We start from the raw sequence: 18844 nt of genomic DNA on the forward strand, positions 1-18844 counted from the left end.
GTGCATTGCGCATCCTAATCGTGTCTTACATATTAATATATATAACTGTATACTTCGGTCTAGTGGGAGCGCTAGTTTATGTCCGAAGCATGTACATACGGGATTACAAGTATGCTGATCTAAATTATATAATGTTGATTTACAGCAAAATTACGACGTCTCGATTGAGTAGTTCAAAATATTATAAATATATAGGTACAGGAAGCTATATTTATTTTTTAAAGCTCTTTGTCTTAAGTCATACTATTATCGACAATCATGGCCCTCCTCAGGTAACGTGTTATTTGCAGTAGCCAAATTATTATCACAAATCTTCTATTTCAGTATAGAAGAATTTTAAGTATGATGCAGTGAAAACAAGTAAAACAAGCCGTTCAATACATATTCACTTTATTAAACTCTCATATGAAAAAGGCACTAAAATGGACGGTATCTGAATAAGTCACACTGGCATAATAACATTATATTTGTTCATATTTTGTGCAATGATGACGAAATGAAAATATATCATGAAATTCTCCACCAATTTTGTTATTTCATGATGTGAACTACTGAAAATATTGGGGATCAAATCTGTAAAAAACAAATGTACCAAAAGTGTGTCGCTGACGATTGTCTCTTTCTATACTCTTTTTTTTACTGTGGTACCAAACTACAAAAACTTCTTCACTGCGACTCTACGGACACAATATTGGCACATTTATTTTTTACAGTTTTGCTCCCCTGTTCTCAAGAAATAAAACCAATTCATGAAATGGAATGTAAGTTCTGGCAACATTATACAAAATTCAAGACACACTATGTATGATATTTAAACTTTTATAAATAATTGCACAATTTTTTATTTATAAATGTAAATAGTAACATAGATTGGAATAAAATAAAATTACTAAAAAATGCCATAAGCAAATAATGACTAAGAGATTCTCTAAGAAAAAACTAAAATTTTAATCTATGTTCTATAAAATACCCTAACAATAAAAAATGCATCAAAATTTATAAAAAAAAAATTGATACAAAATAAACTGTAGAAAATATGTGTAAACTGAAGACATTATAAATAAATACATTTTCTGTCTTTTTCTCCTTGTTTCAGCCACAAAATATATACGATCTTACATAAAAAAAGATTATAGTATAAAATTAGACGAAAAATAACACACCAATTAGAAGAATATTGCTTATAGTAAATATGCTTAAATTAACTTAAAAAAATAAGAGATTCTTACATAGAAAAAAGTACATGTCAGAATTAAAAAGAAAAGGTAAACCTGTATTATCTTTCAGTTGTATAAAATTGTTCCTAAATATAAAACGGTAAACACATAATTTTGTAGCATAGAAATATAGGTCGCGATCGCCTGTTTGTTATTCATCAGTTTTTTTTTTCATTTAAGACATTTAGGTTAACCAAATGAATGGCATCTAAAGAAAAAAAGGTCAATAACACGTAAAGGTAAAAGATCAGTGATATTATCACGTAGGTACTATCTTTAGGACCTTTATCCGGCAATCTATCACTACATTTTATAAGGTTCCTCTATTTTCTATATCTGAAAGTAAGTGCTTATCTCGTTTTGGACGGATTTGTTCCCGTTTGAAATGTTGAAGAGCGTTTTTATCGCGCGAAGAACTACCGATGTCCCGTTTGACGTCAAAAAAAAACAAAACGGTGACAGGTTTTCGCGCTATAAAAACGGCGTCGCGCGTTCCATGCTACAGAGGTTGAGGAAGGTTTATATCGTAAAATGCTACCCGTCCATAAAGATACATAAAGCTTAAATTTTAAAAGCTAAAGAGGCCAGATTAGAACGGATCTTTACTGCTAAAATCATGATACATGTACGAATCATAAAGTTTGAACATACAATTTTAAATTACCGTACATAAAGGAATGGAAAATTATATACTAGAGTTATTAACTAAACCTAACGGAAGGTAAACACAAAATTATGAAAATAGAAAATATGTGAGAATTCCGTTACGTTATATCCTGTTGGAAATTCCACCTTAGACATTGTACAGCAATGAAATTTCATCATTATCATTCTAAATGGATTAATCAGATCTACTACTACTATATGAACTGTCACATTTTCACATAACATTAACTTTAGGGTATGTTTACACCAAAACAAGACGCGAAATATTTATAGCACAACTAAAATTTCAATTTATCTATTTGTTTTCTTTTTAACTTTGAAGATAAAGTTCGGTCGTTTCGTGTAGTAAAAGTCAAATTTTCGTTAAAATGTCGCGTCGCGTCTCGTCGATGTGACCCGACCCTTATTCACCAATGACGATAACGCCGTAGGTAACTCACTCTTATTAGTAAAACAATGAGATTTAATATTGGAAATTGTTACTTATACCTATGGGAAGTTAATCTATTGCTTATAATTTCTTGATAATATCAGTCTGTATATAGGACGGATGGCCGTGATACAACGAAAGTACAACTAGGTACATACTAACTTAAAAAAAATTGCTTTTAAAAAAATCTTCTCTTTTTTTTTCTCACATTTCATTATAAAAACTGAAAAGAATATCCTATTAATGCTGTCTCTATTAATTTTTGTATACAATTATATTTGTACCTACCTAAATAACTCATATGTCGTCTGTTTGAATATCATTTACAAGTTTACTTTGTAAATGCGTGCCTTTTAGATTTTTTGTTTCAGTTGTCACTATAAAAAATCTAAATTAAAATAAATAAATATATACGGGAGAGACACACACAGATTGAGTTAGCCTCGTAGTAAGTTCGAGAATTGTGTTAAGAGATACTAACTCAACGATACTATATTTTATGATAAATACTCATATAGATAAACATCCAAGACCTAGAACAATCGGAGAAAGTTCGTTTCTGTTCACGCCCTGGCCGGGACTCGAAGATAGTCGTAATGGTAAAGAAAAAAGGCCACATTAATCTTATTTTAATTACTTTTCACATATTATTTTCTTATCTCAAATTGCGGGTAGAAGTTATTTGCATATAAATTAACACCATAGGCTTACATACTTGTGATTCTTTTTTTAGGCGATGGGCTAGCAACCTGTCACTATTTGGATCTCAATTCCATCATTAAGCTGCTGAACGTAGCCAATGAGTCTTTTCGGGACTATTGGCTCTGTCTACCCCGTAAGGGATATAGACGTGACTATATGTATGTATTAACACCATGTGTGCAATATTTTGATATTTTCTTACGGCGTAACGGCGTGACGGCGTCTGTGGCGCAGCGGTAGTGCGCTTGTCTGTGACACCGGAGGTCCCGGGTTCGAATCCCGGCCAGGGCATGATGAGAAATAAACTTTGTCTGATTGGCCTGGGTCTTGGATGTTTATCTATATAAGTTATTTATTATAGAATATAGTATCGTTGAGTAAGTATCTCGTAACACAAGTCTCGAACTTACTGCGAGACTAACACAATCAGTTTAATTTGTCCCGTATACATTTATTATTTATTTATTTATCTTAGTTACATCATCTTTTCGGGGAAATGCAATTTATTTTTATTAATAACCAGTATCAAATTACCTTATTTTTAGTAGAACGAACAAAATGGCCAACATAATGGCGAAACTCCCCTGTATTGCTGCGGCACCAGCCAATCTACATTTGAACATGTCTATACGTGTTTCCTTATTGTTGATTATGTTCTGAAACTCCGCTTCCACTATTTGACCGTCGTAATAAGTGGTCGGATCTTCGAACGGATATTCGAAACCTTGGAGGCATTCGCATTTGTAACCGCCGGCTTCGAACCCGCGACCGAGTATTGGAACGCACTGGAAATGAACACAAATAATTAGATATGCACAAAATAATATTGGTAGAAAGCGAACGGCGAACGTCTCTTTTAAAAAATTAGTTTACCGTTCTAAAATATTATTGTGCCGACAATTTGGCCGTGTGGTTTCCAACACTTTAGAATAAAACCACTCCATATCTTTTCAAGACTGTTAGCTCTGTCTACTCCAGAATGGATATAGACGTGACTATATCATATGTAACAGATGTCACGAAAGTCTTAACATCATTGTTTCATCACATCACTAAGATGTTGTTTTTTATATTTAAAAACTTTTGTATAAAGAGAACCGCCTCCAATCAATATACTCCTTTTTTGAAGTCGGTTAAATATCGAAAACCTTCCCCCAAACACAAACACTTTCCTGAAAACCCCACTAAAATCGGTTCAGCGATAGGCGGATACACATACATACATAAAACCAAACTAAGAACCACCTTTTCTTCAAAGGCGGTTAAAAACAAATTGAACTGACTTTTGATATAAATTGCTTTAATTGTATTAATTTTTAATTTATATTTTAATATATCTTGTTTTGTTCAACTAAAACGTATGAAACACGTTTTAGTTGAACAAAGTTATTACTGAAAAAAAAAGTAGTAAAAATAAATACTCACATAGGAAGACTGCTTGTCACATTTGTCCGTCCCCTTGAAGGCGTTTGGCACATAGTACTTGTCTGGACACTGGTTCACATCTAGGGACATCAAAGCCATTGTCACTGCTACCACGCCCCTGAAACGTGATATATTCGTTTGGGAATCCGGCTCGAAGGACCAATATTTAAGTGCAACTGACAAGTTTTATAAGGTTTAAGAATGTTAAGACATTAACTACTCATTATAGTAAAAATTTAACAATAATTCGATACGAATGGTTTCAATGTAGTCGTTTGACAGATCCGGCTCGAAGGACCGATATTGTAGTAACATGTTAAGAGTAAAAAATTAGAACTTGTCTAAAATCCTCGCTCAAGTATGTCTAAACAAAACTGACGCGTAAAGGAGTTATTTAACTGTCTCTTAAGAAAATAAATTATTTCAAAAATCCCCCTCCATCCAATCACTGAGCAAAATTATAGTTCAAAATACACACTTATACAGCTGAACGTAGCCTTTCAGCCTTTTCAAGACCGTCGGCTCTGTCTACACCGTAAGGGACATAAGACGAGATTATAAACACACATGTCAATACTCACTTGAATTCCAATTTGACTTTAACACTGTCCCATCCGAAGAATGGCGCTGCGTACGTTATAACCCACTGTTTCAAATGTCCCTCGCAATCATAATACGGCTGTGTCCAATACCCGTGTTTCAAATTAGCCGCCCTATACGAAGTCGGGTATCTCTCGTATCTCATCAAATATTTGCCCAATTCGTCTTCGCGTATTTTCATTTTGAGATAGAATTTCTCTAAGCTGTCGAAGTTAGTTGACCACCGTTGTTTTAAGTGTTGGAACCATTGTTTGTTTGTGTATAGTTCCTCTGCAAAAAAAAAAAGATAATTATATTACATTAACTGTTACTAGCAGCTAAGCATACAAAAGCAGTTTGTTTGTTTGTTTTTAATATCTTCATTGCATATAAATTTACACAGTAACAAGAAAATTGTACATAGTTGTCACCGGAGGTCCCGGGTTCGAATCCCGGCCACGGCATGATGAGAAACGAACTTTTTCTGGTTGGCCTGGGTCTTGGATGTTTATCTTTACAAAAGTATTTATTATAAAATATAGTATCGTTGAGTTAGTATCTCGTAACACAAGTCTCGAACTTACTTCGAGGATAACTCAATCTGTGTAATTTGTCCCGTATATATTTATTTATTTATTTAAATTTGCCGTATGGTTCCCGGCACCATTACAAAAACGAATAGGACCACTACATCTCTTTCCCATGGATGTCGTAAAAGGCGACTAAGGAATAGACTTTTAAACTTGGGATTTCTCTTTTAGGCGATGGGCTAGCAACCTGTCACTATTTGAATCTCAATTCTATCATTAAGCCAAATAGCTGAACGTGGCCATTCAGTCTTTTCAAGACTGTTGTCTCTGGCTACCCCGCAAGAGACATAGACGTGACAATATGTATGTATGTGCTTTAGAAAAATGTTCACAAAATTATTGAATGAATTTATTTATTTAAGTTAGTAACAAAAGACTAATAATATGTTGGTAGTGCTTATTACTATGTAAGAACAAAAAAAAATATATATAATTTAACTTTAAGCATAGTGGCCCCCTGTATCACTCCCCCAGCAACGGCACACGAATGGTTCACGTATAAGCATTCAAATCTGCCGGCGATCATATCCAAACTTCACATTATTGTTACCTGTCTTATTCAATCGTGCCAAATCCTCCAGCTTGTATTTCCTGGTGTTCAAAGATGTCTTGTAAGCCATCGGCGCGAAGAATGTCCTGTTTGTGAACTGGTTGCGGTCCCAATATGTTCCTGTAAATTGTAATTATGTAGTTTAATCTGGAACTTTTTACGCGAAAAACCTCGTTACACCCCATTCCCACGGGAATTAGAAGAAAATTTCGACCAAAAGTTATATTCTACTCAATTTATCATATATCTCGTCGTTAATCTAATTACGTTAAGAATGCTTTAATGATGACCAAAATAACTATTCCACGCGGACGAAGCGCACGGGTGCTAGCTAGTAAAGAGGATATAAGGCAAATGTTATCAATTATTTATGTGATCAAATTAAGGACGTCCTGGTAAAGGGTCAGGTCAAAAGTACCCGAAACCGCCGAGCTTGCATGAACAGAGTTATGAATGTGGATGAAGCGAAGGAAGTATGCAGAGATCGTGGCAAGTGAAAAGAGGTAGTCTCTGCCCTCCGGGAAAGAGGCGTGATTTTCATGTATGTAATCAATTATTTCATAGTAAATGTTTATTATGTTACCTGCTGACCATATCTTGGAGTCGCCTAACACGAGTGCCAACGTTTCACCAATCATCTGATCCTCAGTGAGAGGTTTGTCTGCAATCCTTTTGCCACTAAACACTTCCGTGGGATCTGACACCTGTGAATATAGGAATGAGATTATAAATTTACTTTATAGAAAGAAGAAAGAAAGGAGAAAGAAAGAAAGAAGAAAGAAGGAAGAAAGAAAGAAGAAAGAAAGAAGAAAGAAAGAAGAAAGAAGAAAGAAGAAAGAAGAAAGAAGAAAGAAGAAAGAAGAAAGAAGAAAGAAGAAAGAAAGAAGATAGAAAGAATCTCCATCTCTTTCCCATGGATGTCGTAAAAGGCGACTTAAAGATAGGCTTACAAACTTGGGATTCTTTTTTAGGCGATGGGCTAGCAACCTGTCACTATTTGAATCTCAATTCTATCATTAAGCCAAATAGCTGAACGTGGCCACATTCAGTCTTTTCAAGACTGTTGGCTCTGTCTACCCCGCAAGGGAATATAGACGTGACCACATGTATGTACATTTCATAATAATTTTAGTAATAACAACTATAAAATACCTGCAAGAAAGCGCTGATGAAATTCGCCAACCGCAGCGCCATCTTGGCTTGATTCTCGAACTGTTCCTCGTGACCGTACGCTATATCACCGTTCAGGAACAAATCTGTCTTGTTGTATCTGAGAATAAAGAGTTTCAGTAGAATAGAATAGATTTATTTTCAAAATTGGATACAAGGTGTCACTTATTGACGTCACATAACTTAAATCTAATTATAACCACTACCGCTTCCAAAACGCATGTTCTACATTTGCGCTTTGGAAGCGGCGGAACAAACTACGTTGCAGCATTTTCATCGGACGTCAATTTACAAATATAGATCTCTTAAATCTAAATCGTGGACGAATGCACATTGTCTACATTAAAAATCATGAATGAATGTAGAACTAATTATGTCAATAGAAAAGATTATATACACACATATATAAGTGCATCATATATTTGTCCCAGGTGGTAGACCGCCTATAGTCTATTACTGTACTCATTTTAGTTAAAAATACATACATACATATAATCACATCTTAAAAACTTGCGGGGTAGACAGAGCTAACAGTCTTGGACTGATAGGCCACATTCAGCTTTTTGGCTTGATGATTGAATTGAGATTCAAATAGTGGCAGGTTGCTAGCCCATCGCCTAAAAGAAGAATCCCAATTTTATAAGCCTATCCCTTAATCACATTTTAGGACATCCATGGAAAAGAGAAGGAGTGGTCCTATTCTTATTTCAATTAGTGCCTGGAACCACCCTACTACACTCTTACCTGCCAGTGTGTCAATGTCAATGTCAAAGTCAATAAAAAAAAATCACTCACTTAGAACAATTGTGCGGCTTGACGCCCCTGATAAAGTTCAACATCTCGTAGACGTTAACTTTCTCCGTGTGGAGCGCGGCCGGACCCGAGGTGGCGAGAAGGAGTGGTCCTATTCTTATTTCAGTTAGTGTCTGGAACCACCCTACAATCTCTCTTGCCAGTGTGTCAATGTCAATGTCAAAGTCAATAAAAAAAGTCACTCACTTAGAACAGTTGTGCGGCTGGACGCCCCTGATAAAGTTCAACATCTCGTAGACGTTAACTTTCTCCGTATGGAGCGCGGCCGGGCCCCGAGGTGGCGAGGAGTGGTCCTATTCTTATTTCAATTAGTGCCTGGAACCACCCTACACTCTCTCTTGCCAGTGTGTCAATGTTAATGTCAAAGTCAATAAAAAAAAAAAGTCACTCACTTAGAACAGTTGTGCGGCTGGACGCCCCTGATAAAGTTCAACATCTCGTAGACGTTAACTTTCTCCGTGTGGGCGCGGCGGGGCCCGAGATGGCGAGAAGGAGTGGTCCTATTCTTATTTCAGTTAGTGCCTGGAACCACCCTACACTCTCTCTTGCCAGTGTGTCAATGTCAATGTCAAAGTCAATAAAAAAAAATCACTCACTTAGAACAGTTGTGCGGCTGGACGCCCCTGATAAAGTTCAACATCTCGTAGACGTTAAGTTTCTCCGTGTGGGCGCGGCGGGGCCCGAGGTGGCGAGAAGGAGTGGTCCCATTCTTATTTCAGTTAGTGCCGGGAACCACCCTACACTCTTACCTGCTAGTGTGTCAATGTCACTGTCAATGTCAATAAAATAAAAAAATCACTCACTTAGAACAATTGTGCGGCTGGAAGCTCCTGATAAAGTTCAAATAAAAAAAAAATACACTTACTTAGAACAATTGTGCGGCTGGACGCCCCTGATAAAGTTCAGCATCTCGTAGACGTTAACTTTCTCCGTGTGGAGAGCGGCGGGGCCCGAGGTGGCGTTCACGTACTCCGAGTACTGGTCGAGGTACAGGGCGCGGATGAACGGGTGGGCCTTCTCCCATTTCACGGGCAAGAGTTGGATCCCTGGGGACAAAAAATATGTATATAATAGGTATATATAAAAAGAGAATAGGACAACTCCATTTCTTTCTCATGGATGTTGTAAAAGGCGACTAAGGTAACTTTTCAAAAAAGGTTTCCGTCTGAATTTCTGTGTATGTAGCTGCGTACTAGTGTAGTTTGTTCCGCCGCTGCTTCTACACATGCGCTTTGGAAGCGGTAGTAGTTATTATTAGATTTAAGGATGTGACGTCAAAAAGTGATACTTTGTGTTGTATACAATTTTTAAAATAACTATACTATTCTATTTCCCTACCCTGCAAGACCTGAGTTGTCAACTCCACAATCTCAGAAATTCTTAGAAAGCATTAAAATATTTATTTCAAAACTAGCTATTGCACTACTTAACCTACTGTTGGCAATTTTCGAAAATGTGCCCAATGTTGGAAACCTTCGGGAGGTTAATTCTATGTTCGTATCAAAGGGTATAGCCGGATAAGTATGACGATCTGGCCTCCAAATGAGAACCTTTATCGAAACTTATGTTCTAATATCGCCTTGATGTACAAACACAATTTATGTACTTTTCGCGGCCAGCTTTCGCTTTGACCTTGAGATATGGGAAAAAATAATCGCACGCATGACTTTTATTCAAAGTCATATATCTCAAAAATTAATTACGCTAGAGAGATGAGACCAACGCGAGTTTTTAGATTACATTGCAGAGTATATCATATATTATTTTCAAATTTTTAGAGTATATTTATATATAAAAAAAAATTAAAAAATAAGTAAATCATAATTTTTTTTTCATGTTCTCTGAGACTTACAATCACGAAAATAATATATGTTATGCTCCTTTACGTGCTCTATTACTCATAAAAATTTGGTAAAAAAAAAGTTGGTGCAACACTTTGTAAAAAAAAAAAATTTGATTAGCGCCTTCTACTATACCCTTGTTCTATAAGGCCTACATTACATTTTATTCATTTTTTCGAAGTGTTGCACCAACTTGATTTTATTCACAGGCTCGTATCAATTTTCACAGGCTTTATCTTACTTGGCCGAAATAATGGACGATCAAAATAATCTTTTAGTACAATATGTGAAATCAGCATCTAATATCATTAAAGCAGAAGTAAAATCAAGGCATATAAATAGTATTGTAATCATTACCATCGGAAATATAGTGAATGTAAATACGATAGACTTTACTATTTATATGCCTTGATTTTACTTCTGCTTTAATGATATTAGATGCTGATTTCACATATTGTACTAAAAGATTATTTTGATCGTCCATTATTTCGGCCAAGTAAGATAAAGCCTGTGAAAATTGATACGAGCCTGTGAATAAATTCAAGTTGGTGCAACACTTCGAAAAAATGAATAAAATGTAATGTAGGCCTTATAGAACAAGGGTATAGTAGAAGGCGCTAATCAAATTTTTTTTTTTTACAAAGTGTTGCACCAACTTTTTTTTTACCAAATTTTTATGAGTAATAGAGCACGTAAAGGAGCATAACATATATTATTTTCGTGATTGTAAGTCTCAGAGAACATGAAAAAAAAATTATGATTTACTTATTTTTTAATTTTTTTTATATATAAATATACTCTAAAAATTTGAAAATAATATATGATATACTCTGCAATGTAATCTAAAAACTCGCGTTGGTCTCATCTCTCTAGCGTAATTAATTTTTGAAATATATGACTTTGAATAAAAGTCATGCGTGCGATTATTTTTTCCCATATCTCAAGGTCAAAGCGAAAGCTGGCCGCGAAAAGTACATAAATTGTGTTTGTACATCAAGGCGATATTAGAACATAAGTTTCGATAAAGGTTCTCATTTGGAGGCCAGATCGTCATACTTATCCGGCTATACCCTTTAGTAGAACCTGATCGAACAGTTTTTGAGTTTATTCATTATTTGTTTAAAACGAACACAAATCGTCTTTCCTCATAAAATCAGTATGGATAATAAAATAATAGGGCAGGAACAAATTCAGAAAAATGTACTCACAACCAATCTCTTTGCAGTCAAAGTTGTTATAATACTGATCGGAAGTGGCTCTCTCTATGATCTCTCCTAAATATGGCCTCCGTACAATACTCGGCAGCCTGTACCCGGGGGCGCAGCGACACTGGTAGCCGCCGCGGCGGAAGCCCCAACCGTGGATTGGTTCGCACTGAAATAAAAAGCCATTTATTACGTATACTAGCTGTGCCCGCGACTTCGTCCGCGTGGAATGGTTATTTCGGGCATCATTGAAGCCCTCAAGGATGAATAATGTCCCCTGTCTTTTTTTTTTTTACATTTTCCATTATTTCTTCGCTCGTCATAGTTGCAGCGTGATGTTATATAGCCTAAAGCCTTCCTCGATAAATGGTCTATTGAACACAAAAATAATTTTTCAATCTGCTCCTTACCTCGGTAGTTTCAACTTTACATCGAGCAGTAGATGCAAATCTATTGGGCCAATCATTCCCCTTACTAGGCGGACATTGGTTTATATCTATTCGATCAAAATCCATCTCCATTACTACAGTAGCTGTGTACCTAAAAGAGAACGTGAAAAATATTTAAATCTTCTCAAGGGTTGGGTATCCTGCAAAAATTGCGGAGGTCTGATGGGAGTCGCTTCATGTAAAAAACACCAGGTTCCATGAATAAAGGGATACCCCAGACTCCACTCCACAGGGGTGAGAATGCAGACAAGAGTAACTTAATCTGGTTACATCTTAAACTTTCTGGAAGAGCTCTTTGTCCATGATCCTGGAATGTATAAATCTGGTTTTGTTGGGTGCTTTAATTAAGCTCATAATGTCACTACATTACTTAGAAATAGATTCGTGGGTTAGTTGAGATTCAAACATGTTGTCTCTCACTTACAAGTCGACCTTAACCACTCAGCAACCATAAGAATAGAACATAAAGATTTATTTTCGAAATTGTTATTGAATAGAAGGTATCACTTATTGATATCATTCTGAAAAGCTACTAACTGTTTCACTCAGTATTTTCCCTGATTGAAATCTATTGTAATATACTTACGTAGGGTACTCAATGTGTCTGAATTGTGTGTGGCGAGGGAAGATGTCTACAACCGGACTCACAGCCCCAACAAGCCACTTGTTCAGTCTCCCGCAGTCAAAGTAAGGCCGTGTCCAGTTCACGGGACCGGGAACCTAGAAATTGTTATTAAAAAACTGAAGTCTGACTGACCAGGTCATCTTCACTGCACACACTTTCAGAACATTCTTATCCTGATATGGAATAAAAATTTTAAATCAACTAAATCAACCTGACCTTGTGTTTTAGAGACAAAAAAAACATCAGATTTTTATTTTAGATTATCGCCCAGCGCCCAACATTCATTTTAACATGATTTGAAACATCCAAGATTTAGGTGCATGTGCGTATTAAATACCTTTCTTATTAAAAAATATGCAACAAATATTTTTAGATCATTCAGTGCTTATTAATTCATCATAAAATGTTGCTTCTACCATATTAAGCTATGTTTAGTATAAATAACACAATTATGACTTAAATCAACTGTCTAAGATTCTGATTTCTATAAAGTAATTATAATAATGCCTTTGTATATTTTGCTATACTGATTTACGGTTATTTTGTGTACTTTTGTATGTACAATAAATATATGTATTAAAAACAAACCAACAAGTATGTTTATGAAGCTTCTTTAACTGAATGAGAAACAAAGAGTAGTTTTATTACATTTTCCTGATTACCTCATCATTGCCTGGTGGTCCGTGGAAAGTAAAGGTTTCATTTGTATTATTAGCATATCTGATCTCTACTTGGTATGTTGTCTTGGTATCATGTCTTTTGTCCACTTTGTCTGGCAGCCATTTATGATACCACTCGTTTATTCTATAAAAATCTGACGTATAATCTTTGGAAAGGCTGTCAGGGTCAAATGCACCTAAATCGTCAATGTGAAAAGTATTTAGTGTGGATATCTTCTGAAGATGAACGGGATCATTGAAATCATCTGCTCGGTAAGCCCTAGGGGCGAATCTCAGCATTGTCTTGTTGAAGAAGCCTCTGTATGAGGATGTATAGGACATGTTTGGGGAGAAATATATAGCACTGGCGTTGATATAGGGATTAGCTGCAATGTCTGCCACTGACGAAAGGAAATAATACATCATACCAGGGTCATATGTGTCGTTTATGGCTGGCCGAATAAACCGGGATTGGAGGATGTAGCTCCAGAAAAATGCCCGATTCATAGCCATATTGTGCAAGTGAAGCATCGCCGTTCGGTTAGGAAAAACAGGGTTGATATTGATCTCTTTGACATCAGGATGGTGAGATACTGTGTCGTCTGGCAAATACAGATCATCCAAATGACTTATGTAACAGTTATCGGCACTAATTTTATTCATTTTGCCTCTAATTTCATCAAATGCATCTCGTATCTGCCATTCATATTGGCCGGCCACACCCCATAATAAAGCGCAGAGTGATACGAAAAGTAAGGCACAATTTATTCTATCCATCTTGATTGCTCAGCCGCAACTGTAAAACAACACTTATCCAGTAAATATTAATTCATTTTCTTTCCAAACTTATTAATATTTTATAAAAACAAAAATCACTCTTGAAGCGTTTGTTTTGGTAAGATTTGATTGATGAATGAATGAAATTTTGATTTCGGTTTGAAAATGAATGAATGACCATTGAATGATAACATTTGAAGTCATAGAGACGCACGTAATCGATATAATTTAACCGAAAAACTGTCAAAATTATAAAATAGAAAAATAAATGTCAGAGCGTTTTGTCTATGGATAACCTCAAATTTAATTGTAGGAAAATAAAAATAGAGAATTCAATTATAAATTGTTGTGAATTGTACAAATTTGCTTTCAAATAAAGCTATATTATTACTAAAATAAATGGCAGGGACATTATTTCGTAAGCTATTTGCTAAAAGTTGTAAAAATTATTCATCAAATTTCTAATAGATTCACAATGTATTGACGGAAATAATTATTTTTTTCAGGCTCTATTCTCACTAATAGTATCACGTTTTACAAAAATAATCCTGTAAATTTGGTAAGTTAGTAGTAACATTATACTCAGAACCAGAACTTTACTTAAGACTACACTGAAACATATGACAATATAACTTCCTAAATTTATTTTTATTTTTCAGAAAAGTTTCCATACAGCTACAGTATACTATGCCGCTCGGAAAGGGACCAGGGCGAAGGCCCGTGCTAAGAAAGTCAAGGTGGAGGTCACTAAAGTAGGCTTTATCCCGCATAACCAAAGAGGAAAGGACAAGTTAGTACATTTCTTGTATAATATGATACATTATAGATTTTCTTCTCATGAAAGAGAGCAGACAATTGGTTATCACTAACTTTAACATAATTCCATCACTAAGGAATGCTGACTGTAGCCTTTTAGTTTTTTGCTCTGTCTATGCTGCAAGACATAAACACCTGATTTGTATGGAAAAATTACTTTTAAAATTTGTATTAAATTTTACATTTAATCCTAATTACAACAATCCAGGAATCCCTTACATTCTATGTCCATATTGATGACTTCACAAAATTTGAAATAATATATGTAAAAATTTTATTATTTACTAGTTATGTAATACTAATTTTCAAACCAAATTAATTTCAGAGTGCAAAAAGTTCACCAAGACAAGCATTTAGATGATTCCTATAAGAGCATACCCAAAGATGATGTGTATCCATTGAAGTTCTTCCGCTGGGTGGTGTACACAGCCGAGGACGCGGTCAAGGCTCACCAGGAGACTCACCACCCGACGATGTTTAATGTGCCCGATGCATTAGTGTTCGCACAAGTGGAGATGAATATGAAGGCTGCCAAAAACGTAATTAAATTTTTGATACGATTCCATTTATGAAAGAAGTCACTATAAATTGGCTTGGTAACAAAATATGAATGCTACCATTTTTTTAAATTATTTATTTAGTACTTAATTTAGTTTTTTAGCTTCACTGGTCCTGATGGCTTTATAATTTATTGCTAGGAAAATTTAACCATCTTTGCAATTTTTAAGCAAAATGGCAAGGTGCTTGATCTGAATATGTGATACGCATGGAGGCACACCACCTATCTTGGCTATGGCCATGTACCAATAATACTTTATCTAACCATTGCCCTTATAAAGGGAAGATATCGTGAGGCCTGCCCATTCAGAAAACTAGATTATAAATAAACTGATAAAGCTGGTGGAGGTTAGACTGGAGAAGCAAAAAAAAATTTATTTTTTAACTATTTTCAGAACAGATATTTGGACAGTTTCAACCGACTTACTTTACTGCCTCACGCATTCCCGCGAGATGAGGAACGCACAATCCTAGCGTTCTGCAAGGGTCCGGAAATAACGAAGGAGGCAATTAATGCTGGAGCAACTACGGCCGGTGGACCTGAACTTGTCAAGAAGATTCAGGTATAGTTTGTTAAGAAGATTCAGGTATAGTTTGTTAAGAAGATTCAGGTATAGTTTGTTAAGAAGATTCAGGTATAGTTTGTTAAGAAGATTCAGGTATAGTTTGTTAAGAAGATTCAGGTATAGTTTGTTAAGAAGATTCAGGTATAGTTTGTTAAGAAGATTCAAGTATAGTTTGTTAAGAAGATTCAGGTATAGTTTGTTAAGAAGATTCAGGTATAGTTTGTTAGGAAGATTCAGGTATAGTTTGTTAAGAAGATTCAAGTATAGTTTGTTAAGAAGATTCAGGTATAGTTTGTTAAGAAGATTCAGGTATAGTTTGTTTGCTGCCAGCGGTCTTAAGTAAAAGTTAAAACAAAATCACCAACGGAAGACCAGCGGGGACTGTATCAATAAAGCCAGCATAATGCTGAGTTAGTGCCACTTCTGGCAACTCAATTGACAATTGCTTGTATTATTTTATCCGTTACTAGAGGCCGCGACTTTGTCCGCATGGAAACCCTATCAATCCCGCGGGAACTCTGGGATAAAAAGTAGCCTATGTGTTATTCTGGGTCTTCAGCTACCTACATACCAAATTTCATTGTAATCAGTTTAGTAGTTTTTGCGTGAAAGAGTAACAAACTTCCATACTGACATACAAACTTTCGCATTTATAATTTTAATAGGATATAATGAATTTTGTCAGTAGTTTACAATACTCAGGTCTTAGGTTATATACTTTTGTTTTTCACAAACTTTAATTACATTTCATTGTAATGAAGATGAGGTAATTTTTCTGTATATTTTAAACAAACAACAGTCTAATAAAAAAATCAACATCTAAAAGTTTTGCAAAAATTATTAAAAAAAAAATTTTCATTAACCTATTTCAGGAAGGCACGATCAAATTGAGTGATTATGATTTCGTTATCGCCCATCCCAACATCCTCACCGAGTTGGTGCCGATCCGAGGTCTCATGAAGCGAAGGTTCCCTAACCTCAAAGCTGGAACATTGGATCCTAATCTGCCACAGTTGGTGAAAAAGTTTGCAGCCGGGGTCCAGTATAGAGTGGTGAAGGATGATAACCAACAGGACTTTGGATCAGCGGAAGTGCCTGTAGGAAGGGTATGTAAAAATGTAATCTGGACATTTTTTTTTTAATCATGAATTTGAATATGTGTGACATCTATTTGCCTGGTAAGCGTTGGGTGGTGCACTGAAGAAGTAGGAATTGGGTAGTAGGTAACAGTTAACAGAGAAGTGGGGAGGGAATTCCAAATTATATGGTATATGTGATAATATAAAATAAGAGGTATAAGTGATAAGGCCACTCATTTTTTTTTCATGTGAATATTGTAAAAAACGTCGTAGGATCAAAAGATTCAAAGGCCGCGTTTAGCTGCATGTCCTAGCGATGGAATTGAGATTCAGATAGTGACAGGTTGCTAGCCCATTGCCTAATAAAGTATTCCAAGTACATGAGAGCTCCTTACTCCTTTGAAAAATACCAGACGATATAATTATGAATGTTTGTTACAACATAATTATGAATGTTTGTTACAATATAATTTGTAAATAACACCGCCACCTATCGATGCCCTCCTTTTTTGAAGTCGGTTATACAACATATTTCGGTTATATATTCGGTAAAAAACACTTTCCTACAAACCAGATCAAATACGGTTTGCAAAACGCGAAATAATACAGGTCAAACGGAGAACACTTTTTCGAAGGCCGTTAAAACATATTGAGGTATTTTTTCTTCTTATTTTCAGCTTAACATGGATGCAGCACAAGTAGCAGAGAATATTGGAGCACTATTGAAGGATCTTCAGCAAGCTAGACCGAAACGAGATGGTCTTTTCATCACTAGGTATAATACATGCACATCAGTTTGATAACTAACTGATGCTCTTACGGTGAGAGAAGACCTGCACATTTAGGATGGTAACCATATGATTCAATACTGGTTAGGTTCACCTGCAAAGATGATGATGTCAGATGGGAGTCGCTTCATGTGAAAACCTGACTTACCCAATCCAGGATACAAGGTCAAGGCTTTGGGCTCCTCTTCAGTGTGGTGAGGCCTTTCAGTCTATCCAAAGACTGTTGGTTTTGTTTACCTCGTAAGGGATAGACATGATTATATGTATGAATTAGAACTCAGCGGGACTTTTCACTGACATTGACAAGGTATATGTCTCATCTTTTCTTTTGAAATAATTTTCAGGATATCAAAGACAAAGTCACGTTCTGATAAGATATCCGTGGGAAAGAGATGAAGTGGTCCTATAAAAGTGCCAGGAACCACACGTACTTGTAATCACCCTTGTTATCAAAGGAATCTAATTCTGCTTGAATATTATTTGACGGCCTCTGTGGCGCAGCGGTAGAACTCTTGTCTGTGACACCGAAGGTCCCGGGTTCGAATCCCGGCCAGGGCATGATGAGAAAATAACTTTTTCTGATTGGCTTGGGTCTTGGATGTTCATCTATATAAGTATTTATTATAAAATATAGTATCGTTGAGTTAGTTTCTCGTAACACAAGTCTCAAACTTACTTCGAGGCTAACTCGATCTGTGTAATATGTTCCGTATATATTTCTTTATTATTTACAATTGCCTGTAAAAATTTCTTCATGAGTTTTCTCCCACCATTAGCATTTATTTCATTCTATAATTACAGGTGTATCATAGTAAGCCCGCCATCGAAGGAACGATTCAAAATCGATCCCTTCGTCTACGTCGACCGTACGTTGTCCAAGGAGGTTCAAGAAGATAGCGACGATGAAGCTGAACCAATAGCAGCTCGTGCTTAAATTAGTTAATTATATCTTGTAGTTTTTGTAAATAATATTCATATCAAGTAAAAATGATTCGCAAAATATATTTCTTTATATTCCCATCCTTGTCTTCGCCTTAAGGTTAGTATCATATCTCTCTTTAGTTTGTGGTTAGTAGTATGAAACACGAAATGAGACAGCATTAAATGACAACTCTGACAAAAGTAGTTTTATTTGAAATGAAGCTTAAAGTTTTAATGAAACATTACGAAATTATACGAGAATTTCACTTTATTAATATTTTTAAGGCCTAGTTAGGAGTTATTAATTTTTATATTTCGTGCCTATCCATCAATTGAGCAAGGAGTCTAAATATAGACATGTCAACTTTCCTACATAAATTGAAAATGTTTTTAACTGGTACAAAAAAGCAATATTCAT

The 18844-nt window shown here is 35.5% G+C and overlaps 2 protein-coding genes across 2 annotated transcripts; one reads left to right on the forward strand and one right to left on the reverse strand.

Moving 5' to 3' along the window:
* Positions 1-373: 373 nt before the first annotated feature.
* On the reverse strand, positions 374-13822 carry LOC106139576 (uncharacterized). Its single transcript, XM_060946089.1, has 11 exons — positions 12925-13822; positions 12224-12357; positions 11599-11728; positions 11192-11357; positions 9008-9188; positions 7312-7429; positions 6743-6863; positions 6160-6279; positions 5022-5310; positions 4441-4558; positions 374-3800 (listed from the first exon to the last, which is right to left on the reverse strand). Exons 1-11 carry the CDS (start codon positions 13696-13698, stop codon positions 3546-3548), a joined length of 2406 nt encoding a protein of 801 aa, XP_060802072.1. The 5' UTR covers positions 13699-13822; the 3' UTR covers positions 374-3545.
* A 126-nt stretch (positions 13823-13948) lies between these two features.
* On the forward strand, positions 13949-18496 carry LOC106139577 (large ribosomal subunit protein uL1). Its single transcript, XM_013341049.2, has 8 exons — positions 13949-14116; positions 14205-14257; positions 14358-14488; positions 14840-15053; positions 15468-15635; positions 16511-16744; positions 17395-17492; positions 18307-18496. The coding sequence occupies exons 1-8, from the start codon at positions 14098-14100 to the stop codon at positions 18437-18439; spliced, it is 1050 nt and encodes a 349-aa protein (XP_013196503.2). The 5' UTR covers positions 13949-14097; the 3' UTR covers positions 18440-18496.
* Positions 18497-18844: the final 348 nt, after the last annotated feature.

This window comes from Amyelois transitella, chromosome 10 (assembly GCF_032362555.1).
Source record: "Amyelois transitella isolate CPQ chromosome 10, ilAmyTran1.1, whole genome shotgun sequence".
Classification (NCBI taxonomy): Eukaryota; Metazoa; Arthropoda; class Insecta; order Lepidoptera; family Pyralidae; genus Amyelois; species Amyelois transitella.

Excerpts from the sequence above, each read along its gene's own strand:
- LOC106139576 (XM_060946089.1), bottom strand. The coding sequence starts at position 13,698 with ATGGATAGAATAAATTGTGCCTTACTTTTCGTATCACTCTGCGCTTTA. Across the intron at positions 11,358-11,598 it reads GTAAAGTTGAAACTACCGAG|TGCGAACCAATCCACGGTTG; the intron begins GTAAGGAGCAGA and ends TTTTTATTTCAG. Across the intron at positions 6,864-7,311 it reads TCATCAGCGCTTTCTTGCAG|GTGTCAGATCCCACGGAAGT; the intron begins GTATTTTATAGT and ends CTATATTCACAG.
- LOC106139577 (XM_013341049.2), top strand. Across the intron at positions 14,258-14,357 it reads AAAATAATCCTGTAAATTTG|AAAAGTTTCCATACAGCTAC; the intron begins GTAAGTTAGTAG and ends TTTATTTTTCAG. Across the intron at positions 14,489-14,839 it reads AACCAAAGAGGAAAGGACAA|AGTGCAAAAAGTTCACCAAG; the intron begins GTTAGTACATTT and ends AATTAATTTCAG.